The 17,663-nt window shown below is 36.7% G+C and overlaps 1 protein-coding gene across 3 annotated transcripts in view; it reads right to left on the bottom strand.

Annotated features, from left to right (window-relative positions):
• Positions 1-1,085: 1,085 nt before the first annotated feature.
• PCMTD2 (protein-L-isoaspartate (D-aspartate) O-methyltransferase domain containing 2) overlaps positions 1,086-17,663 on the bottom strand; it is a 19,091-nt gene continuing 2,513 nt past the window's right edge. For 2 of the 3 annotated variants that reach the window (XM_034786940.1, XM_034786939.1), the window contains exons 2-6: positions 15,873-16,210; positions 13,314-13,416; positions 10,955-11,126; positions 8,790-8,913; positions 1,086-6,539 (exon numbers count right to left, since the gene is read on the bottom strand). In XM_034786940.1, the coding sequence (XP_034642831.1) occupies positions 6,157-6,539; positions 8,790-8,913; positions 10,955-11,126; positions 13,314-13,416; positions 15,873-16,179 (1,089 nt within the window). In that variant the 5' untranslated portion in view covers positions 16,180-16,210 and the 3' untranslated portion in view covers positions 1,086-6,156. Of the gene's footprint in view, positions 6,540-8,789; positions 8,914-10,954; positions 11,127-13,313; positions 13,417-15,872; positions 16,211-16,936; positions 17,658-17,663 lie in introns of those variants that run through there. The other variant, XM_034786941.1, reaches the window with a different exon arrangement.

Here is a 17,663-nt window from a genome sequence, read left to right as displayed (position 1 = left end):
CTCTATCTCTTCTCCTTCCACAAGACATTAAACTTTGCATTTGAACAATCTGAATGGACAATTGCAAGGGTCTGCCAAAAAAGGCACACAAATACTGGCTTCTGCATACTCCACAAAGAAGAATATCCAGAAATAGTGCAGGCACATTTTCAGTCACCCTTTGAAAATTCAGTCCCAAGAGCATAGATTTTGAATCACCACTTTTGCTAGCAAAATAGGTTGCACGTGTTATTCACCAGTTGGACACCCAGCTACCAGAGCTAGGGCGTTTTTGTACATGTAAAACAAGGGCTTGATTCTGCGAATGCCTAAAGTACTGGCATTATTCAACTAATGCCCAAGTTGTCTCATTGGCTGTGTTTGTAGGATCAGGTCCTAAATGTACAACCAATTTATGCAACAATAATTTACAAGCACAAAAAAAATGTGGCCTTTCATGTCTCTGAGCTCCCATACATATTGTCTTGACACAATACATGATTGTTATTGTATGTAACCAACTGTGAAATTAGTTAGTTTCATAAACAATATTTATTGCAAAAAGTAATTACTATACCTACAAATCAGTCATGTAATATCTTGTTCTTTTTAAAAAAATTACAGGGGGAAAAGGGGGAAACAAAGGAAGAATTATGTAAATATCAAAAACCTATAGGCACTTTATTTATAAATTGATTTCCTCTACGAAGACCAAAGCAGGAGAGGTTATAAGGGAAAAAATAATTTTTGGCACCTACTAGCCTGTGTTAAGTACATTCTGCAGTAAAGATCTGATTCTAAATTAACATTTTTCCATTATTTCTTGTAAACAATTAAAATTATTTTGGGGGTATCAAGAGAAGAAATCAGTTCTTGTGACTAGAAGTCACTATATAATCTTATGCCATCTCAAAAAACAATAAGGAATGAAATAACGAGAACTTTGATATCAATAAATAGGCAGGGATGCAGTATCTTTAAACAAGTGAGATGAGCCCAGCTCTCTTGTTAATATAGGACAGTAGCTCACTTCTATTTTAACAAATTAAAATCAAAATCTGAAGAGGAAAACAAGTTTATCAACTGTATAAGAATAACAACATTACTTTTTGTTTGTCAACTATTATTTATTATATTAGCACCCATTAATATCACTAAGATCAGGTTTTCACAGAGAAGGTCTTGTTTTGAGAGATTTCAAACACACACACCCCGCCCCTCAGTTAACACTTATTTTTGTTAATTACAAATTTTACAGTCCTATCAGTCTGAAAGTGTGAACTAGGCCCACTACATACAACCCTCTACATACAGTTATAAAAGCCTGGTAAGGGAGTAGCTACTGTGCATGTGCATTTAGTTTGTATAACTATAATTACTGCAACACTGGCTCTTACAAATCCATGGCATGCAGACACATACTATTATTAACGTGCATTTAAAGGGTACACTGTAATTCATATTACACACAAATCGCTAAGTCATAGCAAGTCCTTGGAAAAAGGCCCATATTTTTCCTATATGTGTTTAATAGTACTGTACCATAAGAGAAGAAATTAAACCACAAGAAGTATGTTCAAATGATATTAAGGGTCTGCCTCAAGGTCTCAAAGGAAATCAAAAATCAAAGGGTAAGCCTGAAACATTCTGACCTTACTCAGGCTCAGCTGGGCTATTATCAGATTCCCAAGACAGTGGTTGATTTTACATACTATTGGTTACCTGGAGCAGCAAACAACTCAAATGAATATCAACAGGAGTTGCAGGTACATAACAAGAGAATGGTATAGCTCTATACATTCCATTTCTGAGCATCTTCCTGGGCTGAGTGGAGTTTCAGGTATTATCAATGAACTTCGAAAACTTGGCAAGTTAAGTAGTTTCTGTAGATATTTGAACATAACTTTTCTGGTTTAATTATGGAAGTTACTTACACAACTTCAGTGTAATTGGTATACTGTTATACACGCTCAAATGCCTCACAGAGACCAGAATGGATACAATGGCAAAACAAGTTCTACTCTGTTCATGAAGCTCTACTCTGAATTCAGACAATATACATTTAACTCCATGAGACATTATGAAATACTGTACTTGTTTTGTAACATGAGACACCACAAAAAGGAACAGCTTTGAGACATTTTGTATAGATAAATATCCACAAATAAATAGATATCCAATTGTCATCCAATGACACAGGACTACAGTTTTGAAAAGAAAAAAAGAAAAAAGTCTCTGGCTTAAAAATGCTCTGTTTCACTCAACAGACGGGAACAAAAATTCCACCTTACTAAGAACATCTTGGTGGTGTCTGACACGTTCCAGGGAGCTGTGATAGCATGCATTTTTTACCTGGATAACGTTTCATAGTAAAGAAGTGGAGTTAAAGCATATGCAAGTTGTTAAAAGCTTCCCTCCAACGCCTTTTGAAATATTTCTCATGGGCTCTAGTCAAATGTAGATTTAGGATGTATTGTAAATGCAACTGCCATAAAAACACTCTTATTGAGAGCTAGTTTAAATGTTAACATACATACAGTAGACAAAATGGCAAATAGCAGTTACTTGTAACCAATAGGTGGCTTCTCAGAAACTCTTCCTACCTGTTAATGACAGACAGTCTTTTAAAACAGGACCCTTTCTTTTTTAATTAATTCTGTGACACAAATAATAATTACATTGGTCTCCTTAGGTAGGACGTGGCACATTCATCCCTTCTCAAAGTAGTAAAAGTATTTCTAGGAAGCAGTGGATGGAAACGGAAGGGATTAGTTGTAGATTTACATACTATCCTACTGTTTTGATTCGGAGAAGAATATGTTACCTCCACACACACATTTGTCTAGACTAACCCAGAGGATATAAAGATGAAAATCTATACATCATCATCATATTGTAGCTTAAGGGTCAACAGATATATCTATTGCTAATGAAGAATACCTGCAGTTGACTCTTCTTGCTGCATTAAGATTTTCCATTTAATCTGATGCTGAAATGGAGTTTTCACAGTACTAGTGAGACAGAAGCCCTGAATGGTAACTATTAAGTTCACATTTTAAAGATCTAGCTAAGGAAACTGGCTTGCCAGTATATTGTGGTACTTATTAAATCCATACCAATTCCATGTGCGCTCCAAACTGCCAACCATATCTTCCACTATTCCATTAGCTACTGATTTGCGATCACCAATTGTGCTGCTTTTGGAAGATGATGTTCCAAGTTAAGATGAAATCAATGTAAACTACATAATTGCTTGGCATTAAGAATTGTCTTTTCTAAGAACAGAAATTTCTTCTTGTAGTTTTGATAATACTTATTTTTGCAAAGTATTCTTAACACATGATGCAGAAGCAATGCTAAAAAGTCATTACTGCATTTATTGATATAGAAACACTCATTTTAATAAAATTGTTTTCAATTGCTTGACATTTTTGCATGCCTCATGAGATTAGAAATGACAATAAAAATTGCTTTACACACTTATTTTTCAATTTGCATACTTAAGATTTCAACAGTTTGAAGCTTGTTTCCTTATGTACTTACTATTCTATCAAAATCTACAAAAGTCACGTGCATTTTAAATGCAGACTATCTGGAAAACAAAAATAAACACTAATCAGAAAAGCAGGTAATATTTCCATAAAATGTATGGACTATACAAAAAACAGTATGCTACAGTTAATCTAGTAAACACACAAATCTACTGTACTAAACTACAGTGCAAGTGCTTGTGCACAGGGAAAATCATATTTACAATTCCCCTTTATTTACAGGCTACAAACCACACTATTTCACAGTTATATTACACATATAGACTTTCTACCATGTTTTTTATTTTGACAATGGGACACTGACAACCTAGAACCCAAACTGCTTGTGTGTATATTTACTGTATTCAGACATACACAGGAAAAATATTTTTCTATGCATTTTAAAGAGCCCTACAAAATCTAGCAAATGTAATAAAAAAGGCAAATCTGGTGAAAATCTGACAAAATATCTTTTATAGTTATAGGAAAAAACATCAAACAGTGCCAAATGCAAAGATAAAGTAACTGAAGCAACAAATAGGATTATTCATATAAATATCCACTTCAAGTTGTTATTGACCATTTTAAAAATAGGAGACTTCTACACGGTATCTGTAGAAAGGCCTGCAATTAATAAATAAGAGGGGGAATTGGTAGCCCAAATCGTGAAAAAGGGTGAAAAATTGTCTTGCCACTGGAGAGAAAGGCATATATCTATGACAAACATGGAACATGACTGTTTAACAGTTAAAAATAATATCCTCTGAGGTCACAACAAATGCAGTTCATAGGGATTTTATTGGACATCCATACATTGTATTTTATAGAAAAAGACATGTTAATTGTCACAAGTACAGAGTGGGTATTTGGAGACTTTTAAAAAGGGAGTGAGCATAAAAGCATTGCTTAGACACAGACTAATTCCTACATTTTCAAAGTGCGGCACAAGATTTAAAACACACAACTCAGTCAATGCAAATTGTGTGATTCGGTACCATGTAATGAAGTCCAGGTTAACGTGTTTTGGCAAAACAATCTTCATTCACTCCTCTTAGCAAGTTGAGGAGACCATACAAATGAGCACAAGATCAAACCCACCAACTGCAACTGATGAGGAAATATCCTTCTAACATAGCTGGATTATCTACTGATAGGATTATTATGTAGTTAGCCTTTGAGTGATCCAAATCAATGCAGCCTCAATTGTTTCCTTCGGGCCCCAATACCGTACACAGATTTTTTCAAACAGGCCAAAATAATCAAGCAATCTTCCCCTCAACACATGAATATAAATCTCCTCCTACCATCATTACAGGAAGACTTGAGAATAAAGATTAGAATTTATACTCCATGAAACTGCAGGTTATAAAGTCTTTCTACACAAGCTACTTAAAGAAACAAACAAAAATTAAATGAACTAGTAAGGCTGTAAATCTAGTTCCTGCTAATCTACAAGGACAAGGTATATGTGAACAGCATTGCAGTCTCCTTGCTACAGCAGAGCCCCAAACAGGGCACTTAAGCATTATGTGTCAGTAGCATAACCACTCACTTTGGCTTCCTAGACTGTTTCCACTTTCTGTGCAACCTCTGAGAAACAAAGTTTGGTTCATTTCCCAGGACACTGGCTACTTCCTTTAGTTCAGGCTAGGAATGCCTGAGACTACCTGCCTTACACGATGTTCAGCACAGCAGTCACACATTAACTCATATAAGGTCTGTTGATTGCGCTATCAGAACCAGTCTTAGTTTAGCTCCTTGCTAGGTTTGTCCTTTTCTCACCCATTTTTTCAGAATTACTTTATAAGTGGTGCCAGAGGAAACAGCCACAAACTTGATCACTCTAGCAATCTTTGAAAGTCAGCTGATCAGTTTAGCAACTCTAAATTAATTTCACTCTCCTTATTTCTTTTTAAACCTTACATAGCTTGCATCTCACCTCAGACTGGATTTTACAAAACAAGCTGTTTTCTGTGAAGGAAACACCAACTCCCTGCCAAACATTCCTCTTCCCCTCAAATCTAAAAAAAATGTAAGGTTTATAGCTAACCTGAGACCCACCAATCGAAAGGTGGCCAGTGCTTTGTTTCAGTGTTCAAAACCTGGATACCTCGAAGTACTACCAAAGTCTGATTTTGTACGTTTGTGTTTTTTGCAGATTACTGGAACAAATAAGGTTTACCAGGTCAGATTTTATCAATATCTCCGTTTAAAAATGAAACCAAATGTGTACTCCATTTGTGTCAAAGTTAGTAGGAGAGCATGGACAATGAAGTCTTTAGAGCACTGCCTAAGAATATTTAAAACTGCAATTTGGTGAAAGTGCAGCCAAGAGATTTCAATAGACATCTCTGTGTAGTTAGTTTTCAGGGAATGATATCCTTCTCTCTAAGGAGCTGAGCACTTCATCAGCTTGCTTTTTAAAAGGGAACACTGCTGCAGGATAAAACTATAGCATACAACCAAGAAGGAGAGGAAACTTAAAAAAAGCTATGATGTTTAAGAATACAGCAGCCACATTCCCCAGCTAGCCAGCCTACTGCCATGTGTGGTCATGTTAACAGGCAAGCAAGTGGTACACATTTGTCAAGCCCTAAGAAGTATTTTATTTTTATGTCTACCTTTCTGCTTTCTATGAAAAAGAAACTTATTTTTCTCTGTAATAAAGCAGGTAATATTTCAGGGGATCAGGCAAAGGCAAACTCAAGACCTTCTCTCTCAGAAAGTTTACAGGGGGGTCTGGCTTCAGTTCAGAGATACCCTTTTCCTCCTCTTCTCGCCTCTCCTCCTCAATCTCCTCACAGTTGTTGTTATCATCTGAAGGGTTTGAGATACGACTGGCAAAGACTTCTTTATCCAAGAAGACAATGGTTTCCATGCGACGGCGGCGAACACGTCTTCGTTTAAACCTTGGAGGGTTTTTCAGACCATTTCCATTTTTGCTCATTGTTTCTTGATGTATTAGCCTCTTAATAGTTCCTCGGATGGCAATGCGAGCCAGATCCTGTAGGCTGCGGACAGTTATTGGTGCTAGAACACAGAATAAAAATATGAACAGGTATGGAAGCAAAAAAATCTGACAGTACAGGCTGAAGAGTTGTCTGAAACGGAGTGAGGATAACTACTTCAATTCCCTGTTATGTTTATACAGAATAAAATAAAGTTAAAAAAAAAAAACACAAAAAAACCCAACAACTTTATTTTAAAAAGCAACAGAGGGTCCTGTGGCACCTTTAAGACTAACAGAAGTATTGGGAGCATAAGTTTTCGTGGGTAAGAACCTCACTTCTTCAGATGCAAGTCTACTTCTGTTAGTCTTAAAGGTGCCACAGGACCCTCTGTTGCTTTTTACAGATTCAGACTAAAACGGCTCCCCCTCTGATACTTGGAACTTTATTTTAATCTGTCAACTCAGATAAACTTAATGTTTTTCCCCAAAAAACATGTTGTGTTATGCACTTCTCCCATACTCTGATCACTGAAAGAAGGAGCCGAGAGAAAAAGTTCAAATGCACAAACCCACACTGTGCACAAAACACAGATCAGTAGACGCTGAATTAAATATTTAAAATAGCATTTTGGTATGGTATACTCAAGGAATTATTTTATGCTACCATGTTTTAAATCTTAAGACTTTGCAATTCAGACTGTACAATAACGTGGAGAAGTTTGTTTCCAGACTTCTCAGTAGTGTGGAAACAGTCCTCAATGCGCAAGACAGAGTGAGTAGATCTAGATTCGACTCCCAGCTCTGCTGCAGATTAATTTCGTGACTTTGGGCAAATCGCTTAACTTTTGTCAGTTTCCTCATCAATACTTTTCTACTTCAAAAGGTGTAGGCTAACATCATTAGCATATGAAATCTGTTTCAAGTTCCGTGGATAGAAGGAGTTAGAAGCATGTGGCTGTGTATTATATACGGTACATACCCACCCTCTTCAGTGGTTTAGAGAAGCAGTTCTCAACCAAGGGTACGTGTACCCCTAGGGGTACACAGAGGACTTCCAGGGCTACATCAACTCATCTAGATATTTGCATAGTTTTACAACAGGCTACATAAAAAAGCACTGTTTCATACAGACAATGACTTGTTTATACTGCTCTATAGCCTATACACTGAAATGTAAGTACAAAATTTATATTCCAATTGATTTTATAATGATATGGTTAAAAATGTATTTTTAGGTTTGCTTTTGTAAGCAAGTAGTTTTTAAGTGAGGTGATACTTGGGGGTACACAAGACAAATCAGACTCCTGAATGGGGTATAGTAGTCTGGAAAGATTGAGAACCACTGGTTTGGAGGACTCTACATTCTTTTGTGTAGCACTATTCAGTCAATCCAAGGTGTGCAAGAGTCAACACTACTGCACAATTCCATGTCTCTCACGTAATGTAAATAAAACCTGTATTTGCATATATCTATCCCTGCACTGAGAAGCATCAAATTAAATTGAAAAAACTGTTTCATTGTGGATTAAAAACATTTACAGACGTTCTTCTGAGCAAAGAAGGGGGGAAAATAAAGTACGAAATACTTGCAGGCTTCCTCATAGTGGACACAATATGCAAGTATGCTCAGATGGACAGTTAATATGCTCTGTACAGTGAGATAAGCAGATATCATATAAGAATAAAAACATATTAAGTAGTAATTTCTTGAGGGTAGGGACCACGTGTTCTTATGTGTTTGTACAGGACCTTGCACAATGGAGCCTCAATCTAGATTGGGATCACTGGGCACTACCTGCAATACAAATAAAAATAATGCAACTCCCTCCTGAAGGGTATCATGTTTGAAAGAAACTCTGCACAGCCATGCTATTGATATAAATTGATATATGTCACTTCTAAAACAAATGCTGTGTGCATTTTTCACTTTGCAATATATTCCCTTAATACTATAAAATGCCATGTAAGAATCTACATGGGCAAGGCAGTACAGTCTGACAAACCGGAAACTGAAAATGCAGGCAGATTATTTTAAAATTCAAAGATACGCACTTTCAATTTCACAGAGCAGACACTAACATTTCTGGATTTGTTTTGCAAATTGCTTTCCTAATACCACACCTCTTCAAATACAGAAAAACTGGTAACCAGCATAGGATGGACAAAATTGGACAACTGTCAAAAGAATGAAACAGCTTGCATAGTTTTCACCAGAAGAAGGAAGCTGCACTTCCTCTGTGTATGAGCACCATGCTTGGATCAAGATGAAACTAACAGCCAAAGGGACAACAGAAAGAGGAGCAAACGTACCTATAAACATTTATACTTACGCAAGTGAACAAGTCTCGATTTCCCTGAATCTGCATGAATGGGTTGAATCAGAGGAGCAAAAGAAACAGCAAGGATCTTCTTGGTTTCCCAGGCAGCAGGACCAGTGCGCGTTATCTTCGTCAGCTGCATCAAAAAGAGAAAGTGCTGTCTACTATGTAAACAGTAGAAATCAGTTATCTATAGTTAATTTTTTATGCAGAGAATGAACAATCTACTGTTTGCCTTTTGGATTTCAGACAAAGTGTTCGAAATACACAGAATTAGTGGTGACAAGATGAAAAGCCAAGTAACACACAGGTTCATCATAATTCTTTCTTTAAAGAGTGAATTTAGAACTCATGAAGAGAACCAGGTTTACAGCCCTAATGGACGAAGTTGTCTAACCACAGAACATGTACAGTGGCAATAACAGATTTCATCACACTGCCCTCCCAATTTCTCCCCATTCTGAACTATAGGGGCTGCTTCAGAGTTCAGAGGTTAATTCAATCTTCAATAGACATTCATTCCTTGGCTGAAAGTTATTGCAAAGAATATTGGTGGGTTTTGCTTTGTGAACGGGATACCAATTAATTTTACATATTGTAGGTGACCTAACAGCCTCTGAATGGTAATAATTTCTGTGAGCTGCTGACCGAAACTAACTACTGTACCTAGAGATGAAAGGTTCCATATGTCACTTCCAATCCTAAACTAACCGGTCCCGTGAAACAATGTATCTTTACTTGCAAGAAATGCCAGAATTATGAAGATATATTTGAAAGTTTGGGCATGGTTATTCAGAGTTTCAAATTAACAGTGACCTGTGGCATACCAGTAAAAATGGCAGATCATTAATAAAAATTTGTAACTGACCTGTTGAGCCAGTAAATAACAGCACCACAATCCTAGGAACAGTAGAGTCCATAGGGTGTTGCTGCCACAAAAGGCAGAAGCACACAGATAAGGTAACAGTAGTCTAATAACTGTCTTGTTAGTTTTCCACAGTATAAAGAGGGTAGGCCGAGAAAGCTCTTTTTATATCAGTAGCAGTTTTTGCTATAGGCTGTTGGACTCTGTTTATTTAACCTATGACTTGCAACTATTTTGAATGCTTCCTGTTTGGCAAAGTAAGCTGACACTTTTTCTTGCCCAATTTCACTGGCTGTATCTGGAACTCTGAACAAATTTCCTGCTGGAGAACACTTCAACAGTGTATGAGATAAGTAGAAAAAGAAAAAGAAAAAAAAGAAAAAAAAAAAAGAATAACTAAACCCAGATTTATTCTTGCAGAAAATATTTGTTTTTTTAATAGTGAAAGAAAGTTTTAGCTAATCTTTAACTCCTTGGTTCAAATTTTCAACTGACTTTCCTAATACCTGTATTATTTACATGCATAAGTTGGTATATTTGTACTTTCATGTACACAGAAATTACCCAATTTGTGTGCACAAAGTGCTCACTGGCACTCATGAATGTTGGTATTTTGGATGCCCCTTTAGAGGACAGTTTGCGAAGCTGACTCTTAAACACAAAGAAATGATCCCAAGCATTAAGTATTCTTGACTTATACTTTAAAAATTCTTTTCCGGTTACAATAAATATAACAAGACGCTGCACTATACACTTGCAAAATCTATTTATGAAGTAGTTTACAATCAGAAATTCAAGCTAATCTGAAATCAATTTTCTCCCTCTCCAAGCCTCAAATGAAAGATATCAAGAGATGTAAGATTCACATAGTTACAACGCAGCCCAACCCTGCACCACTACCTTCCTTTTCTACATACTGTACTTGCTATGAAACACTTTTTATGGACCATCTAATTTACCACTGGAAAGCACAAAGTGTGGTATGGTATCTCACTCCAACAAACTTTGACTGAAACATTCTCGAAGAAGTACAGCAATGAAGTGTGAAACTAACTTGGAATACCTCACAATTCACTACAAAATTAAATACAAAAGACCTGAAGAAGGACTGTCCGGTAGAAATATGCATACTTTGTAACATATAATTAAGACAAGTATAGTTAAGTTTCTGGAAACTGCTCTCTTTATTCCTAGTAAAAACTTAGTGTAAGAGCTGATATGCCAAATAGTTGCCTATAAGGAAGGTAGTGAACTGCACCTATAGCTAAATAAGAATAAAGAAATCAAAATCATAGGTAAAGAGGCACTCAACCTTTTCCTCAAGTGGCATGACGAGAATTCCTCCAACTTTCAGCAGACTCTTCATGTAGTCCTCATGTTCTTTCTGTACCCCAGCACCACAGTAAACACGGTCATACTGAGTAGAATCTGGAGAGATCTCTAAACAATTGCCAGTAACAAAGGAGGGCTCACAGAATTCAAATCTGAAAAAGAAGAAGAGGTCCAATTATAACACTCCAAACTTGATAAGAAAAGAAAATTTCATTGCCCATTTCCCCTCCCAAGCCCCAATTTCCTGGATCTCAAAAAGTTTCATTCTACAGACTACCAGAAAGGGCCATAATTTGAGGCCCTCCAGGCTAGAGTGATTCTGAAATTACTCATACATGAGATTTTCCAAAGATTCTAGATGCATAATCTGAACATATACACTGAATAACTGCTTATGCAAATTATCAGGATTGGGATTTGTCATACAATTACCTGATTTGTGGGCCCAGTTACAATATCTGTGCATAAATATTACAAGTGCAATTTGAACTCTAAGCTCTTTTAAGACAGAACTAGAATGTCTTTGGCTTAGTTTTCCATAACCTTTCCCATAAACTGCTAAATGGGTTTCAACACTAAGAGTGAGTTGCTGCCTCCATTGAAGTCAATGGGAGTTCTATCATCAATTTCAATTGAGCCAGGATTTCACTGCAAATTCATAGTTTAGACAAAAATTCTTGCAATACAGTACTGATATAGTTTGAGAGAAAAGAAACAATTTTATGCTAATTTCTGTTTTTGCAGAATGGCCAGAATTCACAAAGACTATAATAATCTTTTTTCTTATCTATGACAGTATTAATCTCTGAAGTACAAATTGGTCAGCTGTAGAGCAGTGTGGTTTTATATACTATTTTTCTGACTCCAGGTACCCCAAAGCATTTTACAAACAATAAATTATTGGGCAATTTGTTTGCCAATATAATTACTGCACTGTTATCAACTCATTAGTAGTTTGTAAATAAGACTTGGCTATTAGGACAGTTTTATTAAAAAAAATTTTGATCAGACACTAGACCACCTATTCTTTTTGATATAGTTTTCAGTGAGATATACCAGTTTCTATATACCACAGATGGGCAAGGATCTCATCTAAATGACACTATCTTTAATAGTGTCATAACCCCCACTCCTTTTGTACTTGCACTGCAGTGTCACTGATTTTTTTCAAACAGGTCTCCAGATCTGAAACTTTCAACTTACACTGGTCTTTGCCATTAAGCTACAGAAATGCAATTACTGTAAAGTGAGATAGCATGAGAACAATAACAATAGGCTTATTTATTTTAGCAATGAAGGGGACTGGTTGCCTATTCACAGGAACTCTTGCCTCTCTGCTTACAACAAAAAATTGCATGCTAAGGGGGGTTACCTGTTCCCTACTGAACCATCAGCTTCTCAGTGTAGTGACAACAGTGTACGATTGGTGAAGTGGCTGCAGAGGGGGCGCATTGGTTTGCGCATTGGCCTCCTAAATCCTCAATCCTTGAGGGGACCATTTAGGGATCTGGGGCAAAAATCTGTCTGGTGATTGGTCCTGTTTTGAGCAGGGGGTTGGACTGGATGACCTCCTAAGGTCCCTTCCAACCCTGATATTCTATGATTCAGCTCTTGTTTAAAGACTGCTATACCCATTTTATTAATTCTAGCCTTGTTACCGTTCCAGGTGGTCAGAAGCATTTCTTCCCACAAACAAATTGCAAAATAAATCCAAAAAGGTGAGAGCTACAACTTGTATTGCTAAGGTAACTTTTGGTTATAGAAAATTGCAGAAAATTATTAGCTGTGACAGCAGCGGAGTGAAAGTTGCAAGGAAGAACATAAATCAGATTCCAAGCAGCTTTAGTACTGACTTAGTCATCATAAAAATACCTTCACATTTTAACCAATAAAGTTTTTCTTCCAATAAAACCATATTAGAGCACCATGGAAATTACTTTACACTCTTTGGGGGGATTCAAGCTGAGAGGTCACAAATGTAATTTTTTAGATAGATGGCTATCACCATTTGCAGCCTCAAATATATTGGCTGTAATTAAATCTTATTGCCAATAACCGATTTTGGCTTCTTTTAACCTGTGTGGCATTAGAACAGCTAAGAGCACAACAACATAGCAAAAATTTCTTACCCTCTCTCCTTCCACTTACCCGTCAGCTTAGAATGTCGTCACACACTCCTGCTCAGCAAGCCTAAGGAGCCAGTGTCCTAAAATCACCCTTAAATCTGCAGTTTGTGTGTGGGAATAGGGGGAGCTACCCAAAGAACTAGTAGTTCTGTAGTGATAATTATTAAATTTAACATCATGAAGTAGGATGCCACAGGTGTTCTCGACTCTTACTTGTCAAAGCTGTCACTTGTTCTGATGAAGACATCCAATTTCTGCTTTGCATACTCTATAACATCAGAGTGAAGTTCCACACCATGGTTAACACCAAAAGGACCTGCAAGTTTAAAGAGTGCAAAGAAAATGGTTTTAAGGGCAACTGGATAAAGCCAAGCACAACCGATCCCTGTTCCTTTCTCAACATGTTTCAGATAAACTACTCCTTAAGAATGTTTCTACAATTTAAAATTTTTGTTTCGAGGTCTGCACTTAGAAGTGCAGGACCATTTACTATTAGCGATGGCTAGTGCCTTGATGTGCAGCAAGCTTCTGTGACTAGTGTGCTTCTACTTACACAGGAAATGGTGAGGTAGGAATGCTGATGTCTCAGATGTACCACTGCTATAGAACACAAAGAATCCACTATAAATCACTAAAGATTATTACTATGGGAAGTGACCAAAAATCGTCAAGAATTACAATTCACATGGTAATTTTAACTGGCTCTAGAAATCAGACTCATTACTATTATAGGAACAGTGCTTGCATTATATTTAATTGAGTAATATATAAAAGTTCAAGTTTCTGACAGAGCAACCCTTAAAAGATATATCCTGAACTTAAAAAAAAAAAAAAATCTTTTAAAATGTTTTAGAATGATTTTTCTGCTCGTATTAGCATATTTATAAGGGTCTTTTCAACAAGGGAAAGCGGGTTGGCTTAAAAACACCACGAGATGTGTTGCCAAATGCAACAGTTCCCACAAAATTAAAGATGCTTATGTTTTATTTTTCAGTTATAATAATCTTTAGATATTACTAGTAAGTAACAATAGGTAAAAAATTTCAGACTAAATATGGTTAATATGTTGGAAACATCCCTTTGAACTGTAACTTTAATATATTAGAGTAATACTATGAGTGCAGCTGAGTTCGATAAAAACAAGGAAAAGACACTTACTTAGTATGCCATGAGTAAGATTTATTATTCTGTGTTACACCTGAAAGAACTTGAACATTACAGGAATCTGAACAGGGCTTATAACACCTTTGCATTCCAGAAGTTACTACAGAGGCAATAATGGTTAGCAATATTCTGATTCTTCTGAAGTGCTGGGAGTCTAAATTCTACCAGAGGACAAAAGACGAAGTACCATAGCCTTCAGAAGATTCTAATAGTTTAGGGATTAATCTTTGATTGATTATTTTTTGTTTTGTTTTGAAGAGTTTCACTCCTCTGAATTAGAAACAGAACAGTCCCTGTGACCTACATATTTTGACAAACTGAATCCTTGTTTAATGTCATAACAAGTTCAATCCAGTTATGTCATGTGACTTTACATAACATGATTAAACGTAACAAAGAAAAATACACAATATGGCAATTTGCCTTCAAATATTTGAAAGGAAATTGTTGCAGAATTACAGTTATGCACAGTTTAAGAGTCCTGCTATTAGGCACTGAAGACAATAGCCATATTTACATTATAACTAAGGCTATGCAAACCCCTCTATTATTTTGATATGAGACAGGCTTGCTAATTTTAAGGGAGAAGTAGTTCAAAGGCACCTAAAGTTATAAGTGTTCATATTCTAATTAGCTTGGTCAAAGCTTACTGCAAATCAATAAATAAGTTCCAGCTTCATGCCCACTCACTGGAAGTGCGACTAAGACGCAGCTCCGATGACACAAACATTTAAACAATTAAAATTTCCGACCCACAGGCAGGATAGTAACGGGGCCCCTCCTGCTATTAGTAGCTGTACTGGAAGTCAGAAGCAGTGTGTAAGCACTGACTTTGGATTTCACTAGAATCAATGCAGTTTGAAATTTATTTTGATAATTCTCCACACAGAGTGATTATTACCACCATGCTAATGAGAGGTGATTTGCTGCATTTTCATATTCTGTATGATCAGCCACACGTTTACATCCTCGAAGAGCTATTCTACTTACACATTTACTCCTGTGTGTTTGTTTGGAGGAAGGCAAGGGGAAAAGAAGGTTGCTAACTGTGGGAAACCACCGCCACTGTTCTTATATTAAGACATAAGACTATTTGCTAAATTGTATTTTGAAGCATCACCTTGCTTGCACTCTGGAAGTAACTAGAACTAGATACCAGGTTCTGATCTTACACTGGTAAGAATCAGCAGTAACACCAGTATGAGATCACAATCAGACCCTTTAAACGTATTTCAGGCTGATTGTGCGGGATTAAGAATAAATGGGCACAGATTCAGGGCCCTTCCCTGGTCAAACTCAATCACCATCCCACACAAACTTCTCTGTCTTCACTCCTGATACTGATCTCCTCCTTAAGTGAGAGTCCAACAAGCCTACACTCCTGTCAGTAGGAGGCCATGACAATCAGCTGTGCACTGCATCATTGTCTGTTCTGAGTCATCACTAGGTTCCCCTGAATCCTGCTTAATTGGCCAAGTCTGATTAACATATTCTTTATCTGCACTTAGACTGAATTTAAAATCTTGAAATTAAAGAGAGGAATGTTTCCTCCTAACATGAAAATAGAAGATAATGTAATCAATAATTAACTTGACAAAAGTTATTTACCCAAGATGAGTCCGATCATAGAACTCAGGTAACCGGTGCCACTGCCCAGATTCAAGAACGACAGTCCCGGCTGTAGATCCAAAGCTTCCATCACCTCAGAGTAAATGCACGGTGCAGAGAGATGAAAATTTCCATGTTTCCACGCCAAGTCTTTGTAAGCATTGTCCTTAAAATCATCAAGATAGTAGTCTGCTCGATCAATGGCACGGAATGCCTGCTCCACCAGCTCTGTTCGGATATACTGTGCTTCTTTCAGATTATCGATTAACTCATCATTATCTTCTCCTGCACTCACTGCACCTCCCATCTTCTTCAACAATTTTTAGCAAGTTCTAAAACTAAATTGGGGTGGGGAAGATGAGCAAGACATTTAACATCATTATAAACGCTAAGGCTGTTGAACATAGAACAATTTTAAATCGTAAAAATAAGACAACTCCTTTGCAAAGATATCAATATAAAAACACTAGAACAGAAAGTATACTCAAAAGCGGACTTTATTATAAAAAAATTATCAAATATTAAAAACAAAATCATGTACCTAGAGTTTCAGAATTACATACATGTTTTGGGGAGGGGGGTAGGAAGGTTATAATATAATATTCACATTTTTAGTTGTATAATACCCTCCTCCAGTGACACCAGCTTTTTACCACTATGTCAGTTACTGTTTCCACTTGAATTGCTAAATAAGATTATGGGTTCTGGTTCCCATTCTTATTCATTGTCTCTTTTCCACTACGGAGTCCAAGCAATAATAATAAAAAATAAGTAATAAAAATATGGCCTGCGTTGGCCAAAATTCAAGGAACATCCAGATTCCCTGTTTGCAATAAAACCAGAAGGGGGTTAATAGACTTCAAAAGAAGCAGGTAGAAAAAAGAACCAGGGAGCCTCCCAAATTGCCTGCAGTGAAGGGTGAAAGAAAATATAACAGGATGCTAAGTCCATGGACATACATTACAAAAAAAAAAAAAAAAAAAGATGATGATGATGATAATCAAGAGGCACAGGCAGAAGTGAAGGGGGAAAAAATATATCCACCACCTCAATAGAATACATACTTTCTTGTGGCTCAAGCTTCTGCAGCTCCAAGCATCACCTTCAGTGGAGAATGCAATAGAATAGAGAGCAACTGTTGGAAAGAAATTTCCTCGGAAGTGAGTTCAATTTCTCATTGTCTCTTCTAAGAGTAAAGTGAGATCATCCCCCTCAGAAACTATTTCAACTTCATCCGGCCCTTACAAAATAATGACACTGCTATCACCACTTTTACAGACTCACAATTCATTCTAGGAAAAGAAAGCAAACCACTTACTCTCTATTTAGGAGAGACAGTTTATAAAGTACATCTTCATCTTTTAAAGAATGAGTTAGAGAGGGAAAGCACTTAATTTATAATTCCAAATTAATCTAGTTGTTTCCCACCCACTAAAAAGTTCCATTCCAGAAAGTACAATGCAAATTTTTATCTGCAGTGCTTTGCTGTGATGTACTAACAATAACTGCAGAAGCAGCAGCTTTAGTGTTGTTTTCTAGATTCAGTAGATCTGCCCACGGCTAAATTGTTCTATACATTCAGCAAGAGAAAAATTACATACTTTACCAGTTTCAAAAGAAACGAAGAAGAAATTGCAGCAAGAAAATCTCAACACATGTATTCTCAGAGAGTACTGTCCTGTCTGTTTGCAAACATATGAGGCATGATGAACTTCACTCAAGTTCTTAGGAAGGACCTTTAGCCTGTTTAATAAATGTATGCCTCCAAGTATACTAATCCATTGGTAGTGT

This window comes from Trachemys scripta, chromosome 12 (assembly GCF_013100865.1).
Source record: "Trachemys scripta elegans isolate TJP31775 chromosome 12, CAS_Tse_1.0, whole genome shotgun sequence".
Lineage (NCBI taxonomy): Eukaryota > Metazoa > Chordata > Testudines > Emydidae > Trachemys > Trachemys scripta.
Note: the sequence above shows the minus strand (reverse complement) of the source record. Positions and strands in the feature narration are given on the sequence as shown.